Source organism: Rhinolophus ferrumequinum, chromosome 9, assembly GCF_004115265.2.
Source record: "Rhinolophus ferrumequinum isolate MPI-CBG mRhiFer1 chromosome 9, mRhiFer1_v1.p, whole genome shotgun sequence".
Classification (NCBI taxonomy): Eukaryota; Metazoa; Chordata; class Mammalia; order Chiroptera; family Rhinolophidae; genus Rhinolophus; species Rhinolophus ferrumequinum.
Window position 1 is genome coordinate 28,836,356 of NC_046292.1, and position 24,076 is coordinate 28,860,431.

Sequence of the window (24,076 nt, forward strand, 5' to 3'; positions counted from 1 at the left end):
ATGGACAAAGAGCATACATATTTTATATTTTGATACAATATAGTTCCTGCCAATAGTACACAGAACTACGTTTCTTAATTCTTGCTAAAACTGTTTGAATAATTTAAATAATTTTGATAAATCTTATCAGTGAAAAAATTGTATTGTTAGACTTTTATTTGCAATTCTTTGATTACTAATAAAATTGAAGGCTTACTAGTCAGTTTGTATTTTATTTTTGCCATTTTTCACTGAGATATTCTTTTGTTTTCTCACAGATTCTAAAAGTTCTTTATAGATTAAGGACATTTGTATTTGTCATATGTTGAAGACATTTGTCTCAGTCTGATAGGATTTGCCCTTGAATTTCTCAGTCTTTTCTTTTATGGCTTCTTGGTTTTCATATCATGCTTTCTTTACTTCAATATTTTAAATTTTAGCTCATGTTTTCTTCTAGGATTTCTCAGGTTTCATTTTTTTTTTTTTTTACATTTAAATGTTTGATCTATTTGCCCTATTTGTGAGACAAATGAGGCAAAGATACAGCTTTCCTTTTCACCTTTATCCAATAAATGTGCTTCAACATCACTTATTGAAAACCATCTTTTCCCCACTGATTTGAAACGTCACCTTGATGATATATTAATTTCTTATATACACTTGGATCTATTTCAGGTCTCTATATTCTGTTCCTCTTATCAGTCTATTCCAGTACCAGAAGTACTTGGTTTCATATAATTTCATAATCAACTTAGATACATGACTGAGCAAGTCCATTTCATAAGTCATACCCTCAACCTTATGTTTTCTTGGCCTTTTCAAATGATTAATAAGTTGTGGCACATCTAGCATGAATAAAACCCAGTTACTCTAAAATATCCAAAGCTCAGTTTATGAGATACACAGTAGTTCATTCTCAAAACATTGCCCGTAGGTCTTTTAGATCAATAGCTTGATATTTGTTAATGGATCATCTAAAGATAAAACACCAAACCAAAACCAGAATTTATGACACTACCTGTCTTCCCAGAACAAATCCATCCATTTCCCTATCTCCTATAACATCATGCTCACACCTTTACTTTCACACTCATCACATTTTATCATCATAATAATTTATGTAAGCTCTTCACAGATAGGAGCTATCTTTTATTCATTTTTTAAAATCATTGCTGTTTAACACAGTGCCTGAAACTTAATAGAGGTTAAATAAAAGTTTAGTGAATAAAAAGAAGCAAGCAAGTAATAGTTCTACTCTTTTGTGGACTAGTAAATTTACACCTTGGGATATTAAATTTAGTTCCGGGAGCTATACTCTAAGAGGGATAGAACAAACCAAAGCCTAAATGGTGACCTAAGTGGTGAAGGAACACAAAACCATGTGACCTGAGGGCCAGCCGAAGAAACAATGAACATTTAGCATGAATAAGAAAGCAAAATCTCAGAGCTATTTCTTCCTCCATCTAACAAATATTTATAGTGTATACCAAAGCACTGTGTGGGTGCTGGAGATGCAACCATAATCAGAATACTGGTCTTGCCTGCATAGAGCTTCAGTCTAATGAGGGACAGAGCCGAAAGAGTCAACTCTTACAAACTGTGGTAAGTGCTCCGCTTGGAGATGAAGGTGCTCCAGGGGCACCTAGAGGGTTTGTGCAAGGATTCCCAGAGGAAGTAAAGTCTAAGAGTCAGCCAAAGAGGAAAGTCAAATTTTTTCCCCCAGGAAGAAAGAAAAGCATGTATAAAGGCCCAGAAGTGAGAAAACGCAGTTTTTAAAATTGAATCTTTTGGTATGGGTACTGGGTGGAGTTTAAACAAATAGTTTAGCAAAGAGGTTGTAGATAAAATCAGCATTCATGTATCAGAGCTCCTCATACACCACTTTAATGCGAAGAGAAATCATTGAAGGGTTTGGGGACAGTCATTCTGTCTACAGTGTGAAGAGCGGACTGGAGGAGGGTAAGGCTGGAGGCAGGAAGACTAGTTAGGAAGCTGTTCTAATAACCTAGGTATTAGATGATGGTCGCTCAAACTAGGGAAGTCACAGCGTGGCAGTGAGAAGGCTGTCTCTAGAGCTGCTTTCTAATAACTAGAGGCCAGTGAGTAAAAAAATTGGCTAAACCTACTACTACTCCATATGGCCCTAAAATTATGACTAACAGAATTTACAAAGAAACAGATATTGGCCCAATAATTATGTCTAAATATGACATGAGTTACCTAAGGAGGTTGTAAGTTCCAACAACTTTGAGGAGTTCAACACAAGACAATTTATAAGAAATTCAAAATGTTGAATTTTGAAATGCTGGGCCAAATTAGATTATTTTGAGGCCTCTTCCAAACTCTGAGATTCTAAGAATCTACTGAGTTTTATTTCAATTTGGTATTTGGGGATGCTCTCTCTGTTTTATGGGCAAAAGGAAATATGTAGGACTAATTTATCAGAGGATATGCCTGGCTGTGCTACCTTTACTCCAATAAGAAAAAACATACTTTCAAATTTTAACATCACTTTGTGTACTTTGTGTTAAACTGAATATCCACTTTTCACAGTTCCCTGTCAACAAAATAGGTCACTGTAATATACCTTAAGTTGTCACTGAACTAGAATTGTTCTTATCATAAGCAACAAAACCAAAAACAGCAGCCGCCATCACTGAGTGCCTGCCATTCGACGGTGCCATCCATACTATGTTCGACATCTCCCATATTCACTATAACCTGAAAAGTAGGTTTTATTTCCATTTTAAAGATGAGGAAATAGGCTCAGGAAGATTAAGTAATTTTCCTGAGGTCACAAAACTGGTAAATGGGGAATAGGAATTTGAACCAAGGCCTGTCTGATTCTTACGTCCATGTTTTTTCTAACACACAATAGCACCTCAGAAAGCTTGAGGAAAGTTTTAAGGAATAATAAAAAGTGACTATCATTTATTGTTTATCAAGTGCCAGGCACTTTACCTGCATTATTTCATTTCATTCATTTCTTCAGCTCATATTCATAGAATGCTTCACTTCAAAGAATGTCACAAAATCTGACTTAAAGTCTGAGGATAGTCACTGAACAGGATGAAAATAATAATCCTCCAAAGTTGAAAAGTATTTGAGTGTTTTTAAGATTTTTTCACATCCATTAGCTCATGTAATCTTCTTAATAACCCTGTTAAGCAGGCAGAATGGATTATTATCCCCATTTTACAAGTCAGAAAACTAAGGATCAGAGTCACAAAGTTACTAAGTGGCAGAGCTGGCTTTCAGAGAACCCAGGAGTTCTACTACTTTACATTATCTTCCTTGTGGGCAATGAAAGTAATATGTTACTGGAAGAAAAGGTAGGAGAAAGCAAATAGACAATGATAATAACAGAGCTGAACATATGAAGTTGCAGTAACAAAATATATAAAAATACTCGAACAAAAATTGATAAAGGATATCAATATTCGGGTAACATTTAGAAGTATTTTAAAGACCTCTAAAAAGTTAAGACTGATGTTTATGTAGAAACCCTGAAAGCTGATTGAGAAATATTAATATTAGTTTTTGTTCTCAAATCCTAGTTCTAAAGTACACTCTGCAGGGATGAAAACCAAATGCAATATTAATCTGACTTTTGTTATTTGGTATTTTAATATTTTAGTTTTTATTTAGTTAAAAAAAATTACAAAATCTTTAGGTTTAATTTCTCATGAATAATTTATTCTGGGATAATCCCACCAAATTCTGAATTATGGATGGTGGGGGTTTGTTTTAGCTCTGGATTTAGTGATTTAAGAAGCTATTTCCAGTTTGGTTCAATTCCCATCCTCCTTTTACTCTATGTTAAGTCTCCCCCACCCCCACTTTCTGTTGGCTTGGTCTGTTGGCCTCCTGATAAGGAGGCTTTGACATGGCAGCTGAGATGAATTACACCAGCTCGTTAGACACACAAGAGCACAGTATTCACTAGTTTATGAGACAGAGACACATGGAATTCTTTTCCTACTTACAGTCTAAGCCCTGACTTAGTAATTCCCCTTATTTAACAGAAACACAAGAAAAATATCTTACCTAGCTCCAGGAAGTCAGTAGCTTCTATTAAAGAAAAAAAATGTTACAGCATAAGTCATCATGACAAATGTACCAAAATGATAGAAAGGTGAAGTTCTGGGGTAAAATTAGGGAGTTTGAGAGTTTGGGCTTGAGAGTTTGTCTAGCCCATTTCTGTCATTTCAAAAGATACTGCGTTTAGTAGTAGTAGGTGTGGAAGTACACTACGCAATCCTGCCTTATTCCCAAGTCTAAACTCTCCAAAGCTAGGGCCGTCCAGAGAGGCTAAGCAACTGTACCTAAAGCTATAAACTAACTTGGGATTATCAGTACTTCAAATCTAAGTTTCCTGATTTCCAGCTCAACACAAAGCAGATTGCTTTTGACAGATACCTATATAAACAACAATATTTGCTTTTGTTTTAACCAGTGAGCTCTTTGTACACTCAGACCTCTAAAAGCAAAGGTTTTATGGGAAGAGACATCAAATAAAAGTTTAGTGTGCTAAACAGAGTTTTTTTCTTACCTGGATACTGGGATGCAGACTCTGACAGGTGACCATATTTGTGTTTTCTAACATCACTCCAGTCTATTTCTGTGGGAAAAGAGAGGACAGTCACGTGCAAGAAAATACAAGAGTCAATACTTGTCCAATTTAGCAGTATGTATCAATGGTTTTTAATAAAGTAATCTACTCCTGAGACTTTATTCTAAGGAAACAATCCAAAACACAGAAAAAAAGATTTTATTTTAAAAGCTTAAATATTGTTTAGAAATTTAATTGTGTGCGTATGTGTGTGTGTGTGTGGTGGGGGGAACAGACCTAAATGTTCAAAACAGAAGACTGATTAAGTTACTGTAATACATTCACTTAACAAAGTATTTTCCAGCTGTTAAACTTTTTACAAAGGCTGAACAGCAAAATAGGAACATGTTTAATTACGTTATCTGGTGAAGTTTGGGATCAAAAATTATATTCATGAAATAACAATTATGTAAAAAATGAAAACAGCACCTCTGTCCTGAGCTGAATTGTGCCCTCCCCCGCCCCCATTACGTTGAAGTTGTCACTCCCAAGTACCTCAGAATGTGACTATTTGGAGACAGGGTCTTCATGGAGATAAGTCAGTTAAAATGAGGTCATTAGGGTGGGCCCTCACACAATATGTAAGAAGAGGAAAGTTGGACAGAGATAGGTACATGATGTGAAAACAAAGGGAGAAGATGGACATCTATAAGCCAAGGAGAGGGGATTCAGAAGAAAACAACCCGGCCGACAGCTTGATTTTGGACTTCTAGCTTCTAGAACTGTGAGAAAATAAATTTCTGTTGTTTAAATTACCCAGTCTGTAGTCTTTGTTATGGCAGCTCTCCCAAACTAATACAAATTATCATTAGAAACAATTATTAGAAAAAAAAGTACACACAGCAAATATAAACAACTAGTTATCTTTGGGTGGTGGTACTGTTTTTTCCCACTTTCTATTTTCTAATCTCATGTAGTTTCAAATTTTCTATAAAGAGGATACATTATATAATAGAAATACATTTTCCTTGTTTGAAAATTGAGATTCATCTACTGACCATCTACTGACCCTACCCATCGATCACACGTCATGTTTTCACTTCTCTTCCTACACAACCCAGATTCCATTGTCCCTCATTAAAATCGCTCCCTGGCAAACACACTTAACTCCCTCTAAGCCTTAATCCTAACTCTGGGTAAAGTCACTTATCCACCTATACCATGCCTACCCCAACAGCTCACGAGTGCTGAAGAAGAACAAATGCAAGCTTACTGGTCTAACTTTACATTCCTGGCCATAATTCTCAAATGCTTCACACTACTTCACAATGTCTAGAAAGCACACCACATTTTCCTACTAAGTTTGATTTTCCACTTTCCAATGAAAACAAACAAACAAACTCAAATTCCTATCCTTTTCTCTCTCCTTATACTCCAAATATTCCCTCCCTCATTCACTCTTAGGAGGATAACTTTAATTCAGGATTCACTGAGAGAACAGAAATAAAGGATAGGAACGTTCTATATGCCACTCATATCAGAAAGGTACACACTTGCTCTTGTTTAGTGGTGTATCCCCAATGCACAGAATAGTAGCAGATGCTCAGGTAACGTTTGGTGAATGAATGAAGCTCCTCATTCATCCTTCTTTCTGACTTCTCTCCTGTTGCCTGTTGCTGCGGATGAAGTGTCTCTGTTTTTATCAAAAGCTAACCCTCCATTTACGCTCCAGATCCCATTTCCTCTCATCCTCTTAAGAACTTTACAAGCATTCCCCTTCTAATCGGTTGCATCAACATTCTTACTACTCCATCATCTCCTATCAAAACAAACATACAAGACCCCAAACAACCCCCCGCCACACACACAACCCTCTTAACCCCACATCTATCCCTCTGCTATAGCCTGTTTCTCTGCTCTCCTTCATGGGAAAACTTATTTTAAGAGTTGTCTATAGTCACTTCCTCCTCATTTCCTCACAGTATCGCCTCATTCAAAATAGGGTTTTCTGCTCACCGCTCCATTGAGATTACTCCCGAATTCCTATTTCCAGCACTGGCTTCTTCTTGGAACTCCACACTTACATATACAGTTACCTGGAGTCCATCTCTACATGGTTATCAATCAGATATTTCAAACTGTTGAAACAGTCTGGCTAAAACAGAATGTCACCTCTTGCCAACCTGTTCCTCTTTTTGTCTTCCCCAAACTAGTAAATGGCATTTCCATCATCTAGTTGCTCAAGCCAAATATCCTTGAAATTATCCTTGATGCCTCCATTTCCTTTACAATCACATCCAATCCATCAGTTGTTCTGCTGGACCATATCCCAAATCCACCTACCGTTCTTAATCCCACCACTCTTACTCCAGTTCAAGTCGCCATTACTTCTTACCTGGAACATTGCAACAGCCTGCTAATTTGTTTTCCTGTTTCTACTCTTGCTCTACTTCAGCCTATTCTCCACATAGAGGTCAGAGTGAGCATTTTAAAACATAAAACAGCCTTCCACTGAGTTGAGGGTGCCTTACAAAGCTATGCAGGATCTGGCTCCTGCCACTTCTCTGTTTATCTGTTATGACTTTTCCCTTTTCCACTACACTCCAATCACACCGGTCAGTGTCCCACGCCAAGTAGGTGCTTTCTGTCCTGGTTTGATGTCTGTCTCTCCAGTAATCTGCCATGTTTATTCTCCTCTAAATAATTATTAAAGATTACCAAGTTGGTCAGGCTTTAAAATTGCTGACAGACAAAAGATATTTGGGTATCATAACTGAATTTATGTTAAAGCTTTTTCGCAATTATTTTATAATTAGAAAGAATGTATTCTTAAAAATTAAATACCAATATATAGTCTATTCATATACAAGTTTGTAGTATTACATCACTTAAGTAAAGCTGAGCTACCAGTATATATATTAGGTTGGTACAAAAGTAATTGTGGTTTTTGCAATTATTTTTAACCTTTTAAACCGCAATTACTTTTGCACCAACCTAATAAAACTAATTCAGGAAGCCATGATAAATAAAAAGCAGGCTGCAAGATCGTTAATAAATCAATATTTAAAAGGAACCAATGCAATTTAGGAAAAGATATGCTAGTAATGACAAAAAAATGAAAGCCAGACTTAATGGCAAAGCAAAATAAACAAAATGATTAATAAACTTAACTGGGCAGAAAGGCATCAAACCAAAATGCAACTTAAGACAATGAAAAAGGAACTTCTGAAAAGAAATATTTGAAATTCCAGGCATAAACTAGTGGAACCTGGAAAGCAGCACCCAAATAAGAAAAGGAGACAACAACTACCTCGCAAAATGCTTAATTTTTAAGCATCACCATACATTCCTCAGTAGATTAGAAAATTGTCCCTGTATCAATTCCTAAATGAATAGAATACAGCATGTGAGAACTCCACACTTTTCAAAGCATTCTAATAATAATGGCCACATTTCAGAGTATATATTATGATATGTAGCTATAATTTTGAAATTACTAGTTTTGTTTTATCCCTTTTCCCTTTCTTATGTTTCTTCTCTGGTAGTCCCTACTCCAGTTAACAGTAACAAACCAGAAACCTGAAATCCTCCTTAATTGTCTGTCTCCCTTGCTCTTCAAATCAATAGGTTATCAAATTCTACCAGTTCCTCCTCTAAAATGACGACCATCTCCTCTTCTCTTCCACTGCCTCGGTTCCTATTCTAAGTTTAAGATTTCATTATTTCTCACCTTGACCAGTAAAAACAGTTACTTAATTCCTGTCTGATCTCACCCCTTTCCAATCCATACTTCGTTATTAATTTTCTAAAATACAAATAAGATAAAACTTGTCATTACCTCATTTAAAAGTCTTTACCGATCAAGCCCTAAACTGTATCCAAACATCATAAAGATGTCACAGTCGTTCATATCTCTGGTCTTACTCCTCTTTCTCTATTGAGGAGATTCCTATTTATTTCTCTATTATGGTGAAGGAGAAATATTACTTTGCAATAACATCCCCAAGCAGAATACAGTACTATCTCTACCTCCTATTTCTGTGCCTGTCACAGAGTACCAGAGCTAAATATTACTAAGTCAGTCAGTCATTCCTGGGTCTTGGCACACAGCAAGCACTCAAAAAAACAAAAGAGAGAGAGAAAAGTTTGTCCTTTTTCCAAACTCAGAAATAGTTATACAATGAGAGAAAAATTACAGATGTTGAGAAGTCAATACTTAAATGCACGCTTTCATCAAAACAGTTTTGACATAGAGATGATACTTAGATACAGACGTGTAATAAGGCACTCGCCCTTCACCCTAGAAGAGGGAGAAAAATGCATAATGGACAGTGCCATGTTGGAAACTGTCGTTCAGTGTGGCTGAAGCAGAAGGGGGTATGATAAGAGAAGTCAAATGTGGGCACTGTCAGTGGCTACACTTTTTCCTATAACGGAGAACGCAGATCTACAATACGCAGGAAGTCAATGAGCAGAGCAGCAGAGGTGACGGATGGAAGAGAGAATATGGCCTATGAGAACCTTGGTTCTGGAGGCCCATTTACACCCGTGCTTTTCATATGGCTTAATTGTTCAACCTCCCTAGCAATGAAAAGAATCATAAGTATTTTAGATGTAGAGACAAAAGAAAAGACCTTAGAGAAAATATCATTTTAGTGTCAAGTGGAAGAGCAAGCCTGACTTAATATCAGACAAGACAAATCATCCCACCTCAGAAACTACGCTTAAGCATAAAGCGATTTTAGCTTTAAAGATTTCTGCTAAGGTTTTTAGTTTTCACAAACCTCAAATTTTATTTAAAATCTAAACTCTGAATTTTATATTTTTCTATTTAATTCAACTAATATTATTAAAAATAGCACTATAAAAATGGTAAGAATGCATACCTTCCAGAAATGGCCACCCATTTTAAGGACATTTAAGTAAGATAATATAATACAAAATGTCTAGTATGGTGCCTAACACAGAACAAATTCATTAAATAGGCTTTTCTTTCTTTCCTTTCTTAATAATAATCTCTAGTGTAGTTGAACTATTATAGAAATATTTTTAAATATTTAAAAAGCAAAACTTCCAACCCCCTGTCATGACCTGGAAAATTCGTGTTAATGACAATAAGGACATTATGGCTAAAAGAAAAGACTAATGAGTGATCTAATTAGTAATGAAAAATTCCTTAAATTCCGTCGTTGCTACGGCTTTTAATCCCTCTACCTCCAAGATAGGAGGGTAAAAACATATTTACCACTAGGCTGCATAGTCAATGAACTAAAAACTGGTCAAGGAGTTAAGAGGTTTAATTAAATATTTATTCCTGGATCCACCAATATCTTGCTCTGATCTCTCTGACAAGTTAGTTTCTCTGTATGTTAATTAATTTCTCTATCTATAGCATGGGTGTGGGAAGAAAGGGAGATACTTATTACCCTGTAAAGTACTGAGATTTTTTAACTATCAACAAGTTAGGCAACATTGTGAGAAAAGTAGGATAGTCAGATACTTTTTTTTTTTGCTTATTAGAATATCTCAGGGTTGGACAGTACCTTATAGCAAGTACCACAGGTTTAATTTAACTAAGCTTCAATATCCACAGAAATAAAGCAGATGGATATTTGTTATATTCGGTCCCATGCAAATATTGAATATAAATATAGTTTTTAACTAACCAGGTTAAGCCAGAAAATCAAAATGTACTAAAAAATCCATAACATGTTGTTATGGACTGATCTGTGTTCTCACAAAATCGGTATATTAAAAGTCCTAATCTCCAATGTAACTATTTGGAGACAGGACTTTTAAACAACTAACTAAGATTAAATGAGGTCATGGGGTGGGGTCTTAATCTGATAGGACTGGTGTCCTTACAAGAAGAGGAAGAAACACCAGCGGTATCGCTCTCTGTCTCTGTCTCTCTCTCCTTCCACAAACGCATACAGAGAAAAAGGCTAGTTGAGGACACAGAGAGAAGGTGCTGTCTGTGAGCCAAGGATAGAGGCCTCACCAGAAACCAGCCCTGCTAACATCTTGATCTTGGATTTCCAGCCTCAGAAACTGTGAGAAAATAAATTTCTGTTGTTTTCAGCCGCCCAGCCTGTGGTATTTTGTTACGGCAGCCCTCCCTGACTAATACACATGGTCATAGGACAAATGAAGCTGCAGCAATTCTCTGAGAGTACTTCATGCAACATTAGTCAGTTTTCTAGTTGCTCTAAAGAAATTTCACTCTTTCTTTTACCACAGTCTGATTGGTGGTAAAGTAGAGCAGAACAAAACAAAATACTGAATTGAAAGTTACAATTTTATTCTGTTTTGAATCTCAACTCTATTTTTCCCTTAAAGACTACTTTTCCTTAAAGACTTTAGGCACTGAGCCTAAATTTCCTTATCAGTAAAATAGGAATGGTAATCCCAGTGCTACTTGCTTCACTAGGTTGTTGTGAAGAACAAACGAAAAAATGGCTTTAAAGGTGTATAATACAGATAATCGGGATTATTAAGGACAAACTTGCTGTTCACCACCTTTCTTAGAGGCAAAACTCAGACCGTGAATAATACAATGTACATACTTACAAAAAGGACATTAGAATCTCCTGTTACTAGTTAGCCCCTAAGTATTCTAATATTTATAATTTGAGTAACTACTCTAGGAATATCTGCTAGAACTACTTCTACTTTACTTCTTCTCCCTTTGGCTTCCTCTCACTGTTGCCCGTGACTTTTAAAAATTAGGGTAATGTTATCTTTTGAGGGGGTAAGTGAACGTGCCTGTATTTATTTCAAAACACAGTAATGAAGGCTGGAGAAGGAAGAATGACCTGAATTCTTCCATTTTCCAGAGCCCTGAAACATTAAGAGAGTAGTCTCTCATATCCTCTATGATTTCTGAGAAAAGTGTGTGAGAGCATAGACTAGTAATATCTAAAGCAAAGCTGTCCAACAGAACTTTATGTGATGATGGAAAAGTTCTAGATCTCCACTGTTTAATGGGTAGCCAGCCACCAGCAACATGTGCTTTATTCAGCACTTGAAACGTGGCTAGTGTGACTCAAGAGTTGTATTTTTAATTGCATTTAAATTTTTATTAAATTTAAAAAGACACACGTGTCCAGTGGCTACTGTACTAGACAGTGCAGATCTAGCAAATGTAAAAACTCTGATATTTCTAGAAACGATTGAGAGAAAGAAAATATGTAATAGAAAAATCTACAAGGCTATGGAAGCATCCTTTCAAAATGTGACAAAACAATCAGAGCAGGTCACACTTTGAAGCAAAGAAAAGTAGAAAAAAATTCTTCATATATTGTGATATTAAAAATTCAGTTGTAAATTATTGCTTATATATTAAAATAGCAATGAAAATTATTAACATTAAATAGCATTATTTTTAAGTGTTTACTATGTGCATGACATTGTGCTAAGAATTTCATAAAAACCATCCTGTTGAAACCTCCCCAATACAATACCACTTAGTATGGTATCATTACCCCTTTTTACAAATGAGGAAATGATACACAGGGAGGTTGAAGAAGTTTCTAAAAGGTTACAGTCAGTAGGAAAGACAGGATTTGAACACAAACTATGCTCTTAACAAGACTGCCTCTCTCCTTAAAACAAATAAACAAACTCATGAAAAAGAACCCTTACAAATGCTTGTAACATAGAAATACCCACCTTGGGAAGAACTATAACCAGATGTGACTGTGGATAGTCTATCCATTTCACTGCAGTACAAACTGAAGCACTGATGTGTATTAGCTTGATCTGGACACTGAATAAGATTAGGCATAGTCTATCCCAGAATATTTAATTTCACGAGGTAAAAATTAAACAGAGGATGTCCGTAGGTAGCATGTTTTAAATATTCCCAGAGCTTGGAAAATACAAAGGTAGTAATGCAGGCTTACATGCACATACCAATGAGAGAGAGGGAGGGGAGGAAGGGAGGAAGGGAACAGGGAAGAAGGATGCTTCCCCCAGAAATGAAAACTAGAAAATATAAAAAAGAAGCATCAAATGTACTTCTGAAAACCCATTAAGACAGAACCCTTTCAGTGTTAGATAACAGTTGTGGTTTTAATAAGCCGTAATCCTACGGCGATAAGCACAGAGATCAAAATGGAAATGCTGGGAGCAGAACAATTGCCTCCTCTGTGTCATGGAGGACACACCTCAGGGGAGGCAGAAGACAGACACGGGACTGGTCTCATGTCCATAGGGACATGCCACAGGGATGTGCCACTGATAAGCCACTCTCTCCTATTAACAAGTATTCCTAGGCTCAGCTGATCCTTTGCCTCCAGCTCTCCTTCATTTACTTTGCTCCCGTTAGAGAGAAATGTGATGAGATGGTAATACTCCTCTGGGATTGGGGGGGAGGGGAAGCAAGCTAGGCAATCACTTTCTCAAAGAGAGCAATAAATCCTGTCTTCTGCATGCAGCAGATGTGAACAAAGAAGATGAAGCAGATCTCTCCTTGGTGATCATGCCTCCCCCACTCCCTCTATAGCAATTACACATCTCTGCACGTGCACAGAGAAGAACCACCAGAGAACATCAATATTTCCTTTAACAAGCAAAGCAGCTAGCAATGAGTAGCTGATGAAAACGCACAGAAGCCATAATTCCCTTTGTCTTACAGGCTGTCCGAGTAGACTTCAGCTGTGTATAAGACTTACCCTTTCCAGAGGCTTACAGAAGTGTGATCCAGAGCATAAGAGAAGCTAATGCCTTTACGGTGCTTCTAGCCCATGCTTCTTGAACAGGGAAGAAGTTTATTTGCACCAATGGTGCCACATCATACTTCCAGGCAGGTATATATGGATCTGATGTCATGAAATAAGTAGCCTGCACCACCACCACCACCACCACCACCATCCTGCTCATTTGGGTCAGCACATTTCAGAAGTAGAGTTTTATGTTCAAATCTAGGTCCTATACTCTGAGTGAGATACAGACACACAATCTCATTAAAAGGAAAGCAAGAGGATAGTGAGGGTTTAAGAAACTAGGGAGGTTTAACCAGGGGAAACAGCAGAGATGTGTGCAAGTATCTGGAGTGTTCTCCTACACAGGAGAGATGAGATTTGCTTTATTTGTTCAATATTACCCCAAGGGAGAGAACTAGGACTAGTTGGTGGAAGCTACAGACAGATAGGGTTCAGCTTATTACTAGGAACTTTCTGGCAGCCAGAGGTATCCAACAGTGGAATGAACTCTCTGGGAAGGAAAGATACGAATCTGCCATCATTGAGGGTACGGAAGCAGAGGTAAGATAACCTGGTGGAGATATTAAACCATCAGGGGGAACAGGAAGGCCCTGAAAACCCAAGATCCTGTAATTTAAGGGGGGTATGGTTTCATCCTTACTACACTGTGCAACTTTAGGTTTGTGGCGTGGACAGTGTACACACCTACAACACCGACTCTCTCTCTGAAGGCTTACAGAGCGTGATATGGGGGCAGAACAAATTAGCATCATCCTCATCACCTTCTTCCCCTTCCGCTTCCTCCTCTACGGCCCCTATTAGCACTCTGGTAGGCACTTTACATACCTGATCTCTGACTTTTGAAAGTCAAGTTCCAGCTAGGCTACTGTGAGACTCTGAGCCAGTAACACATCATCTTTGGTTTTTAACTTTCCTCAGTTGTAAAATGAAGTGTTGAACGTGATCTATAAGGTCCCTTTCAGGTTCTATCACATTGTAAGTCTATGGGGCAGTAGCAGCAGGGGCCCAGCTCAACTATTTCCTCTGTATCCCCTACAACTTAACCTGGCAGATACTCTGAAATATCTTCCATCTTTGAAATAATGAACAATGGGTGCTGCCTTTATTTTACACAGTAACTATAGTCCCAAAAAGTGTAAATGGAATTTTTAAATAAAAAATGAAGTATATTTTGAGCACACCAGGATGGTTAGTTGAAATTATAGTTGGTTATTAAAATTATAGATGGTTAGTTATAAAAGTAAATCCAATGTCTGCTGTAAAGTAACTTGTTCTACAAATTCGAATTTTATATACTGGATTTTCTCCTATACTACTTTGTTCTCCACTCAAATCAACCATGTCAAAGCCACATTGGAGACCTTTCCTTTGTGCTTGGTAATCAGTCTACTGGTATACCAGAACTACAGGTTTGTAAAGAATGTTAAAACTCATTTAGTTCAATACCTCCTCCTCCTCCTCCCTCCAATTCCAACAATCCTAGCTAATGCTTGAAGCTTCTTTCTACCATCTCTACCAAGTCTTTGCTTTTCCTTCAGTGAGGAAGATCCCACATCTCCCCAGGAAGTTCCTTTCACTCTTGGCAGTGGATCTTGGTCTTAGGGAAGTAGTTCTCAATGCTTTTTGTATCTCAGTACCCATGAGGCAATCCCAGCATACTTCCATCAGTAATAGTAGTTTCATACAAAACCAAATTTCTAATAGAGGTTCTCTCTCTCTCTCTCTCTCTCTCTCTCTCTCTCTCTCTCTCTCTCTCTCTCTCTCGAGAGAGAGAGAGATGGTGATGAGAGAAACTTTCCCTTTTCATTTGATATACTTCTGTAGGCAATTTTTTCATAGTACACATATATTACTTTAAAGCATACATCATACTTTTTTTTTTTTTTAAAGTAGCCCAAGGGGATAAATGTTTACTATAGCAGTGATAGGGAAGTGGATGAGAACAAATCCTCTTAGGGGAACAAAACAGAATGAGAGGGAATGGTGTGTGTGTTACGATTTGACAACCTCCAATGACTGATATGCTTGGGTGCGAGAGGGGGAGGCAGGGCGGTTTGAATTGATTGTAATATACTTGGGAGGAGATTGAATGCCACCCACCTCTTTGAAAATCACTACTAATCACTATCTCAATGGAGTATGCCAGTTCTTCAGGCATTTCAAGGCAGATTTTATGTGTGCAAAGAAGGTTAACAGCTTTCCAGTCTCATCAAGGTTACACTCAATGACTAACTGTATAACATGTCTCACCGTGTAAGGCATCTGCCTCCTTTTCCCTCCCCTCTGCCTAATCCACAGTATACTATTCTAACTGGGCTCTCTGCCTTCCAGCATTGCTCTTCTATGGTATGTTCATTTTTTCTTACTGTGATGGAATAGCAAGCATACTCCCTAATTACTCAGACTAATTACCTTACTCTAAGCTTAAGGGTGCTTTTATCAAATATCCCCAGATTTCCCTCCTTTATTATGAAAACTTTGAAGCCAGACTGCCTGGGTTCAGATCTGGTTCTATCTCTTACTAGTCGTATAATCTTAGCCAAGTAACTTGACCCCCTGTGTCTTGGTTTCCTCATTGGCAAAATAAAGACAATACAGCAATTACCTCATATATCCTGTTTCCCCGAAAATAAGATCTAGCCGGACAATCAGCTCTTTTTGGAGCAAAAAATTAATATAAGACCCAGTATTATGATATGATATATGATATGATATGATATGATATGATATGATATGATATGATATAATGTTGCGGAAAACAGCGAGGACCGAGAAACTCAAGCGGCACGCAGAGATCAGGGCGAACACAGCTTTATTTCACCGGCGGGCTCAGCGGGATCGTTCCCAAAGACTGAGCACTTGCTGGGGTCGGGCATTTTGGTTACATACCATCGGGCTTTCGGGTTTGGGGCGTTTGCGCCATTGTTATTGCAGTGCTAGAGGATTGGTTAAAGCTGGCCAGGGTGCTGGGAAGGTCTCTAATGGCTGTGATGGCTAGATATTGATCGGACAGGAAAGCCTCTAATGGCTGTTATCGCCGGTGACTACTCTAACGTGCTGGGAAAGTTCCTAGCGGCTATGGTCGCTGGGAACTGCTCTAACAATAAGACCTGGTATTTATGATATGATATGATATGATATGCTATGATATGATATATGATATGATATGATATAAGACCCGGTCTTATATTACAGTAAAATACGACCAGATCTTACATTAATTTTTGCTCCAAAAGACGCATTAGAACCGATTGTCCGGCTAGGTCTTATTTTCGGGGAAACACAGTAGCTGCTGGATTAAATTGGATACACATAAAGCACTAAGAACAGTACTTGGCACATAGTAGACACTCCATCAATGCTAATTTGTACTGTTGCTTCCTTCTCCTTCGTCATCATCATCATCATCATCATCACGCCCTGCTACTACTTAGGAAACTATCTTACTACAGGCCCAGAATGTTCCCTTGATAATTTCTTTCCTTTGGATTTCTGTGTTCTTTCTTTCTCAATTCCAAGCATTCTTGACATTTCATCTCTTCAACATAACTCTCTCTGACAACTTGGATTGAAGTGGAACTTTCTCCCTTAGCATACCTCCTGTATGGCCTGTTTATATTGCATTATGATGCGTGCTCAGGCTTCATCAATTCAGGTTCCTTTTCTCTTCATACCTCTATTCAAAACCCACCTCCTAGCGCAGGGATTGGAAAACTTTTTCTGTAAAGGGCCAAGTGGCGCTTTTATGAGACATATGGTTTCTGTTGGAACTATCCAACTTTGCCACTGCAGCATGAGAGCAGCAAGAGATAACATATTAACAATGAACATGGCTATGTGCCAATAAATCTGTATTTACAAAAACAGGCAGCAGACAGGATTTGGCCTATGGGCCATCGTTTGCCAATACCTGAACTTGAGGAATCCTTCCCTAAGTAATTCTGCCTGGCTGTGATCATCCCATTTCAAGCATGTACTGTATTCATTTGCATATATTTATAAGCTTCTAAGTATTTTTATGTGGTCATTCTCCCACTTAACATACAGATCCTTTAAAGAAAGCTGTTCTTTCATTCTTTAAACAAAATGTATCTAAGCCTAGGAGTAACGCAGGGTATTAAGCATACAAAGACAAATAAGTCCCAGACTATGCTCACAAAGAACTCACAGATTAGTAGGACAGATAGTAATTCAAATGTACAATCATAATATAACATAAAATTTTGGGCTAACAGAGATTCGTTATACAAAGTGCTCTGGGAAAACAGAACGGAATGATTAACTTTGCTTCAGGAGCTGAGGAAAACTTCATGGAAGTGATGAAGTTGAGCTAGGATTATCAGAAGAAAGATGAATAGGCATTTTAGGCAAAGGGAATATGGTACAAAGGTACTAAGGCGTGGAAATGAACAGTATTCAGAGAGCAGCCAGCAGTGTATTATAGATGTACAAGGGTAGGGTAAGTTACAGAGACAAATGACAGGAACTGAGTGAGATGAGACTAGATAAGTAGGTAAGCAGCAACCTGTGAAGCTCCTCGTTTGCCATACTAATACAATGTTGAAGTGTTTGGTGTCATCCAAAGGATTATGTTAGACATTCAATATCTATCAAGATCTGGCTTATTTTAATGGTATTTTACATCTACATAGGGGTTTTAACTTTTTTTCATACTTTTACATACATTATTTCCAATGTTCATACAGCTTCCATACTTACATGCCTACTAAATTCTGATACAAATTATGAACCTGTGATGTAGTGAGAAGGGAAAGATTTAGAGGCAAAAGATCGAGGACTAAAATCTTGCCATTCATTGTAACAAGATTTTGATAAGTCTCTCTTTTTTTTAATGATGGAATAATGTATATTTAATCTTAAAACTATACAAAATACTTCTATATCTCTATAATAATTGTTCCTTGATTGAGGGTGGTCACTGGCAACAATAATTTTCAATGTACTCTGCTATGACTATAGAATATATAAGATATTTGACTGTTCATACTTTCTCCTTGATAAATGTTATGTAAAAGAATAAATGAATCCCTTAGTATATAAACCCCTAAATGTAATCTACCTTATTTACATTTTTAAGCATAATATTTCCATCCTACTCCCAAGTTAAACCTTCAAATACTAAGCCACTCTTGTGAATATAGGAGACCCTTAATAAGTGCTTGTTGAAATGATTTACATCTGAAAATATTCCACGATGTATTTGGAGCAATGTCTCCAAAAGGGCATTGTGAAGAATTCTTTCTCTGCAGCGTGATCCTCAAGTATGAGTTCCAGAATCACATACAATGGTGACACATCTATACTGTATTACCCTTTTGGAGACTTTAAAAGTGTTAGTTTATTTGGGCTTTGGTAAGTTTTTTTTTTCTTTTTAATTAAAGTTTATTGGGGTGACAATTGTTAGTAAAGTTACATAGATTTCAGGTGTACAATTCTGTATTACACCATCTATAAATCCCATTGTGTGTTCACTACCCAGAGTCAGTTCTCCTTCCATCACCATATATTTGATCACCTTTAGCCTCATCTACCACCACCCCCTTACCCTCTGGTAACCACTAAACTATTGTCTGTGTCTATGAGTTTTTGTTTCTCATTTGTTTGTCTTGTTCTTTTGTTGTTTTTGGTTTATATACCACATATCAGTGAAATCATATGTTCTCTGCTTTTTCTGTCTGACTTATTTCGGTTAGCATTATAATCTCAAGATCCATCCATGTTGTCACAAATGGTCCTATTTTATCTTTTCTTACCGCCGAATAGTATTCCATGAATAAGTCTCTTAATCCCTCATTGTTTCCATAAAACAGGAATAGTTATAGTACTCACTTCATAAGATAACTGTAAAGACAGTATGAGATAATTATGTGAAGGATTCTTTGCAAACCATAAAGAGCTGTATAAATGATACATGGGATTTGTTAAAATTGCAGGATAAGTTGGCAAGGGTGAGATTCTTTTACTCACTCTAATCACTTTTTGCAACACATACATTCATACACAGCCAACTCTCTATTATGCATAAACATAGATTCTGACCTTTTCGAGGATCTGATTTTTGCATGGTACCATCAGCTATACCAAATAGGAAATTGTTCCTCTTTAGCAGGATGGAGAAATCTAGAAGCAAAAGATAGAAAAAAATTATAAATGTGAACTACTATAGATCAAAGGAGACATGCAGTGAAACTCAGTTTTTATCAGAGGAAAGCAGCAGTCTGGACTCCCAGACTTGGTTCCCAAGGGCAGCAATTTGGTTAGGTTTCCAATTTCCAGGATCGGTCCCTCAGCTTTGTGGGTTCAGAATCCTGATTCTGTTAAAAACAGAACAGATTTTTTGAGGGCAGGTCTATAGGTCATTAAACAATGATGGACAAACTAGAATGTTAATTTATTAATTTACTGTGAAAAATATAACAGCCACATGAACTAAAATATTGTACACTAAAAACTACAAAGCTCTGCTAAAGGAAATTAAAGAAACCATAAATAAATAGAAAGACATCCCATGTTCATGAATTAGAAGACTAAAACTGTTAAGATGACAATTATACCCAAAGTGAACTACAGACTCAATGCAATCCCTATCAAAATCCCAATGATGTTTTTTGCAGAAATATAAAAAAGCTATCCTAAAATTCATATGGAATTTCAAAGGACCTTGAATAGTTTAAACAATCTTGAAAATGAAAAAACAAAGTTGGAGGACTCACGCTTCCTGATTTCAAAACTTATTACAAAGCTATAGTAATTAAAACAGTGTGGTACTGCCAATAAGGACAGACATACAGACCAACGGAATAGAACAGAGGGCCCAGAAATAAACCCTAACATGTACAAACAATTTTCGACATAGGTGCCAAGACCATTCATGGGAAAAGGATGCTTTATAAAACAAATGGGAAAACCTGGATACCCATATGCAAATGAAGTAGAACCTTTACCTTACACCATATACAAAAATTAACTCAAAATACATCAAGGAACTAAACATAAGAGCTAAAATTATAAAACTTTTATGAGAAAACATAGGGGAAAATCTTCATGACATTGGATTTGACAATGATTCTTGGATATGTCATCTAAACCACAGTCAACAACATAAAAAAAAAACAGATAAATTGGATTTCATTAAAATAAACATTTGTGCATCAAAGGACACTATCATGAGAGTCAAGAGACAACCTACAGAATGGGAGAGGATACTGGCAGATCATATATCTGATAAGGGATTAATATCTATACATAAAGAACTCCTACAATTCAACAAAAAATCTTCAAATAACCCAACTCATAAATGGGCAAGTGACTTGCATAGACATTTCTCCATTCATCTGTACAGATGGCCAATAAGCAAATGAAAATATACTCAACATCATTAATCATTAGGGAGCTGCAAATCAAAATCACAATGAGATACCACTTCACACCCATTTGGATGGCTATTATAAAAACAAACAAACAAACAAACAAACAAACAAACAAAAATAGTAAGTATTGTTGACGATGTGGAGAAATTAGAACTCTTGAGAATTGCTAAGGGGAATGAAAAACAGTGCACCTGTTGTGGAAAATCTCAAAAAGTTCAACACAGAATTACCATATGATCTAACAACTCCACTCCTGGGTACATACCCAAAATAACTGAAAGCAAGGACTGAAACAGATACTTGTTTGTAGCAGCATTATTCACAAGAGCCAAAGGGTAGAAACAATCCAAGTGTCCATCAATAAATGAACAGATAAACAAATACGGTATATACATACAATGGAATATTATTCAGCTCTAAAAAGGAATACAATTCTGATACTTACTACAACATGGAAGAATCTTAAAAACATTATGCTCAGTGAAATAAACCAAAAACAAAAGGTCCAATATTGCATGATTCCACTTACATTTGGTGACTAGAACATGAAAATTCATAGAGATGGAAAGTAGAACAGAGGTTACCAGGCGCTGAGCAGAGTGAGTCATGGAGAGTTATGATTTAATGGGTTGAGAGTCTCTGTTTGGGATGATGAAAAAGTTCTAAAGATGGATAGTGCTGGGGCCCACAAAACATTGTAAATGTATTTAATATATTAAAATGGTTAAAATGGTGGATTTTATGTTATGTATATTTTACCAGAAAAGAAAAGAAACAGGCAACAGGCAGATTTCCACCAGGGTTTAACAGTCCCATTCAACCATCTCACAATAGGAATACAAAAAGTTTCAGAGGGACTTTCAAGAAATTAACTCCTGAAGTTAACAGCATTCTGTTTCCTGGCTAATCCTAGATGTAACCTGCTGTCAACTTTCTTTATGACCTCCCATTTAGCATGTTTCCAAGCTGGTATCTTCTGATAAATACATCCTTTCTTTGGATAACATTACTCTATATATAGCAAGTGGTGCAGATAGGCTTTCGATTTGAATATTAACTCTGTACTAGCTGTGGAAACTTAGACAAGTTACTAAATGTCTCTGGGCCTCAATTTCTGTATCTTTACAGCAGAAATAATAGTGTCTACTCCAAAGGGATTTTGAGGCTGGAATGGCATTATCTATTTTAATGAATTAATATAAATAAGTATCTGATAGCTAGGGGGTTCCTCTCCACCTCCCTAACTTTTTGTCACATTACTGACCCCTCATGAAGCCAGTTCTCTGTACCCTGGCTCCAGGGCATCCGTGAGGTACAGTCATCACCACAGCTCTCTGTGGTTTGGAGGGCCTTGCTAGTATCTCTATCCGAAACTTCTCAAAGGCCAACGTCCAAATGACCAAAAGCAAATGTAAACAAATTCATTTTCTGCCTATCTCACAAACCTCTCCTTATACACTTCTATCCTCCCTGAGGCCAGAGACTGTCATAGGCTTATTTTATATTCCACAAATTGCCTAGCAGAAAGAGAAAATAACTTTCTCAATTTTTTAAATTGAATTTTCAACAATTCTAAGTTTTTTATAACAGGATCTTGCATAAATTTCCAAGTACAGAAGTTCTATTTCTATACTTGTAGTACAAAAACAGTAAGTATGGTTCTTTTGCAGCGACAAGAAACTAAGAAAAATATATAAGGTGTTACCGGGTGTGATAATGACCATTTCACAGCCTACTACATGATAACTGGCATGTACTAAAAGTGTCACAAATAACAGAGTAAGTCCAATATCCCACTATGAAAAAATTCAATAATGAAACTGACCCAATATAAGAAAAAATTATATTACACAAATCAGAAAAAGATCTATTTAATCTCCACTTAAAAAGCAAAACATCAAATCACACAATGATCAGAGAATAGCATCAAATCAATATTCACATTCCTGATTTTACTCCTAGACCACAGTGCTCAGACATTCAATTTCACCTTATCTGACTGACCGAAACTTCTTCAACTACACCAATTAGGATTATCATCAGTATATATTTACTAAACATGCCTAGGCATAAAACTGGAATTAGGAGACAAAGAACCACAACAGAACAAAGAAATTGAAAGGTTACAAGGAAAGGCTAGAATCGCTTTGTGAAATAAACTTTCATATTGTTAACTTATGGAACCATCATAGGAGAAGGGAAACAATTACGCGCTAGGTTCTGTGCTAATAAGCACTTTAAAATAACTTTTTTATTACAGTATAAGAATAAGAATATACAGTGTACAGTATAAAAATATACATTCTGAAAGGTACACAAATCATAAGTATGCAGCTCAATGAACTTTTACAGTGTGTCTCCAAACCAAGGAAGAGACGATTACGAAGACACAAAGTACTACTTTTGTATCCTCTCCCAATCATTACTTCACTCAAGAGTAAACATTGTCTTGACTTCCATCACTATAGATTAGTTTTGCCTGTTTAAACTTTATATAAATAAAATTATGTTACATGTACTCTTTTTTTAATGTCCACTGCCTTCCACTGAACATTTTGTTTGTGAGAATCATCCATGGGGCTCCTCCTAGGCATTTTTACCTTCATTACTTGATTTAAAGCACCCAACAATTCTGGCATTTCCCATTTAAGCTAAAAAAAAAAAAGCTGAGGTTCTAAAGTTAAACAAGATTAATTAAGGCATCCAAGGTCACATGGCTATTAAACAGAAAAGCTAAAATTAAAGATCATCTAATTTCAAAGTTCATGCTCTTTTAGCTCCAATATGCTAGCCTATTATATAGTTTAAAGGCAACATGAAGTCAATCCCTTCCTTAGTTTACTTATTATAGGCCATATATATGTAACCAGCAGGGGTGTCCAAAGTGCGGTCTGCAATCCATTGTTAATTGGCCCACAACAAATTCCAAAAATATATTTAGTTTACTTAAATAAACCAGGTGAGGCAATAGGTACTTCACCTCGAGTGAGTGAACCGGCTGTTTGTGTACTTTCCCGCATATGGCCCTTGGTGAAAAACGTTGAAAGAAGTTTAGAGTCTAGAGGCTTAGCAAATAGTCAAGTACTATGCAAATGTAAGAAATGATGATTGCCACAGGAAGGAGCTACCTATGGCAGTGGCTTTCAAACATTATTTGTGGAGCAGCTGGATGGCTCAGTTGGTTAGAGCCTGAGCTTGCAACAACAAGGTTGCCAGTTCAATTCCCACATGGGATGGTGGGCTGCGCCCCCTGCAATTAAGATTGAAAATGGCGACTGGACTTGGAGCTGATGGGCCCTGGACAAACACACTATTCCTCAATAATAATAAAAAAATTTTTAAATGAAAAAACAAATTGTCCCTATCTTAATTAAAAAAAAAAATAAAAACACCTTATTTGATTGTGGCCCACAGGCTTAAATCTAGGC

General features: G+C 36.8%; 1 protein-coding gene across 11 annotated transcripts in view; it reads right to left on the reverse strand.

Annotated features, from left to right (window-relative positions):
- Window positions 1–24,076, reverse strand: part of SCMH1 (Scm polycomb group protein homolog 1) — a 146,401-nt gene that overhangs the window by 99,817 nt on the left and 22,508 nt on the right. For 7 of the 11 annotated variants that reach the window (XM_033114037.1, XM_033114035.1, XM_033114036.1 and 4 more), the window contains 3 exons: window positions 19,318–19,398; window positions 4,532–4,600; window positions 4,027–4,050 (listed from right to left, as the gene is read on the reverse strand). In XM_033114037.1, coding sequence (XP_032969928.1) covers window positions 4,027–4,050; window positions 4,532–4,600; window positions 19,318–19,342 — 118 coding nt within the window. In that variant the 5' untranslated portion in view covers window positions 19,343–19,398. Of the gene's footprint in view, window positions 1–4,026; window positions 4,051–4,531; window positions 4,601–19,317; window positions 19,399–24,076 lie in introns of those variants that run through there. The other 4 variants (XM_033114032.1, XM_033114033.1, XM_033114029.1 and 1 more) reach the window with 3 other exon arrangements.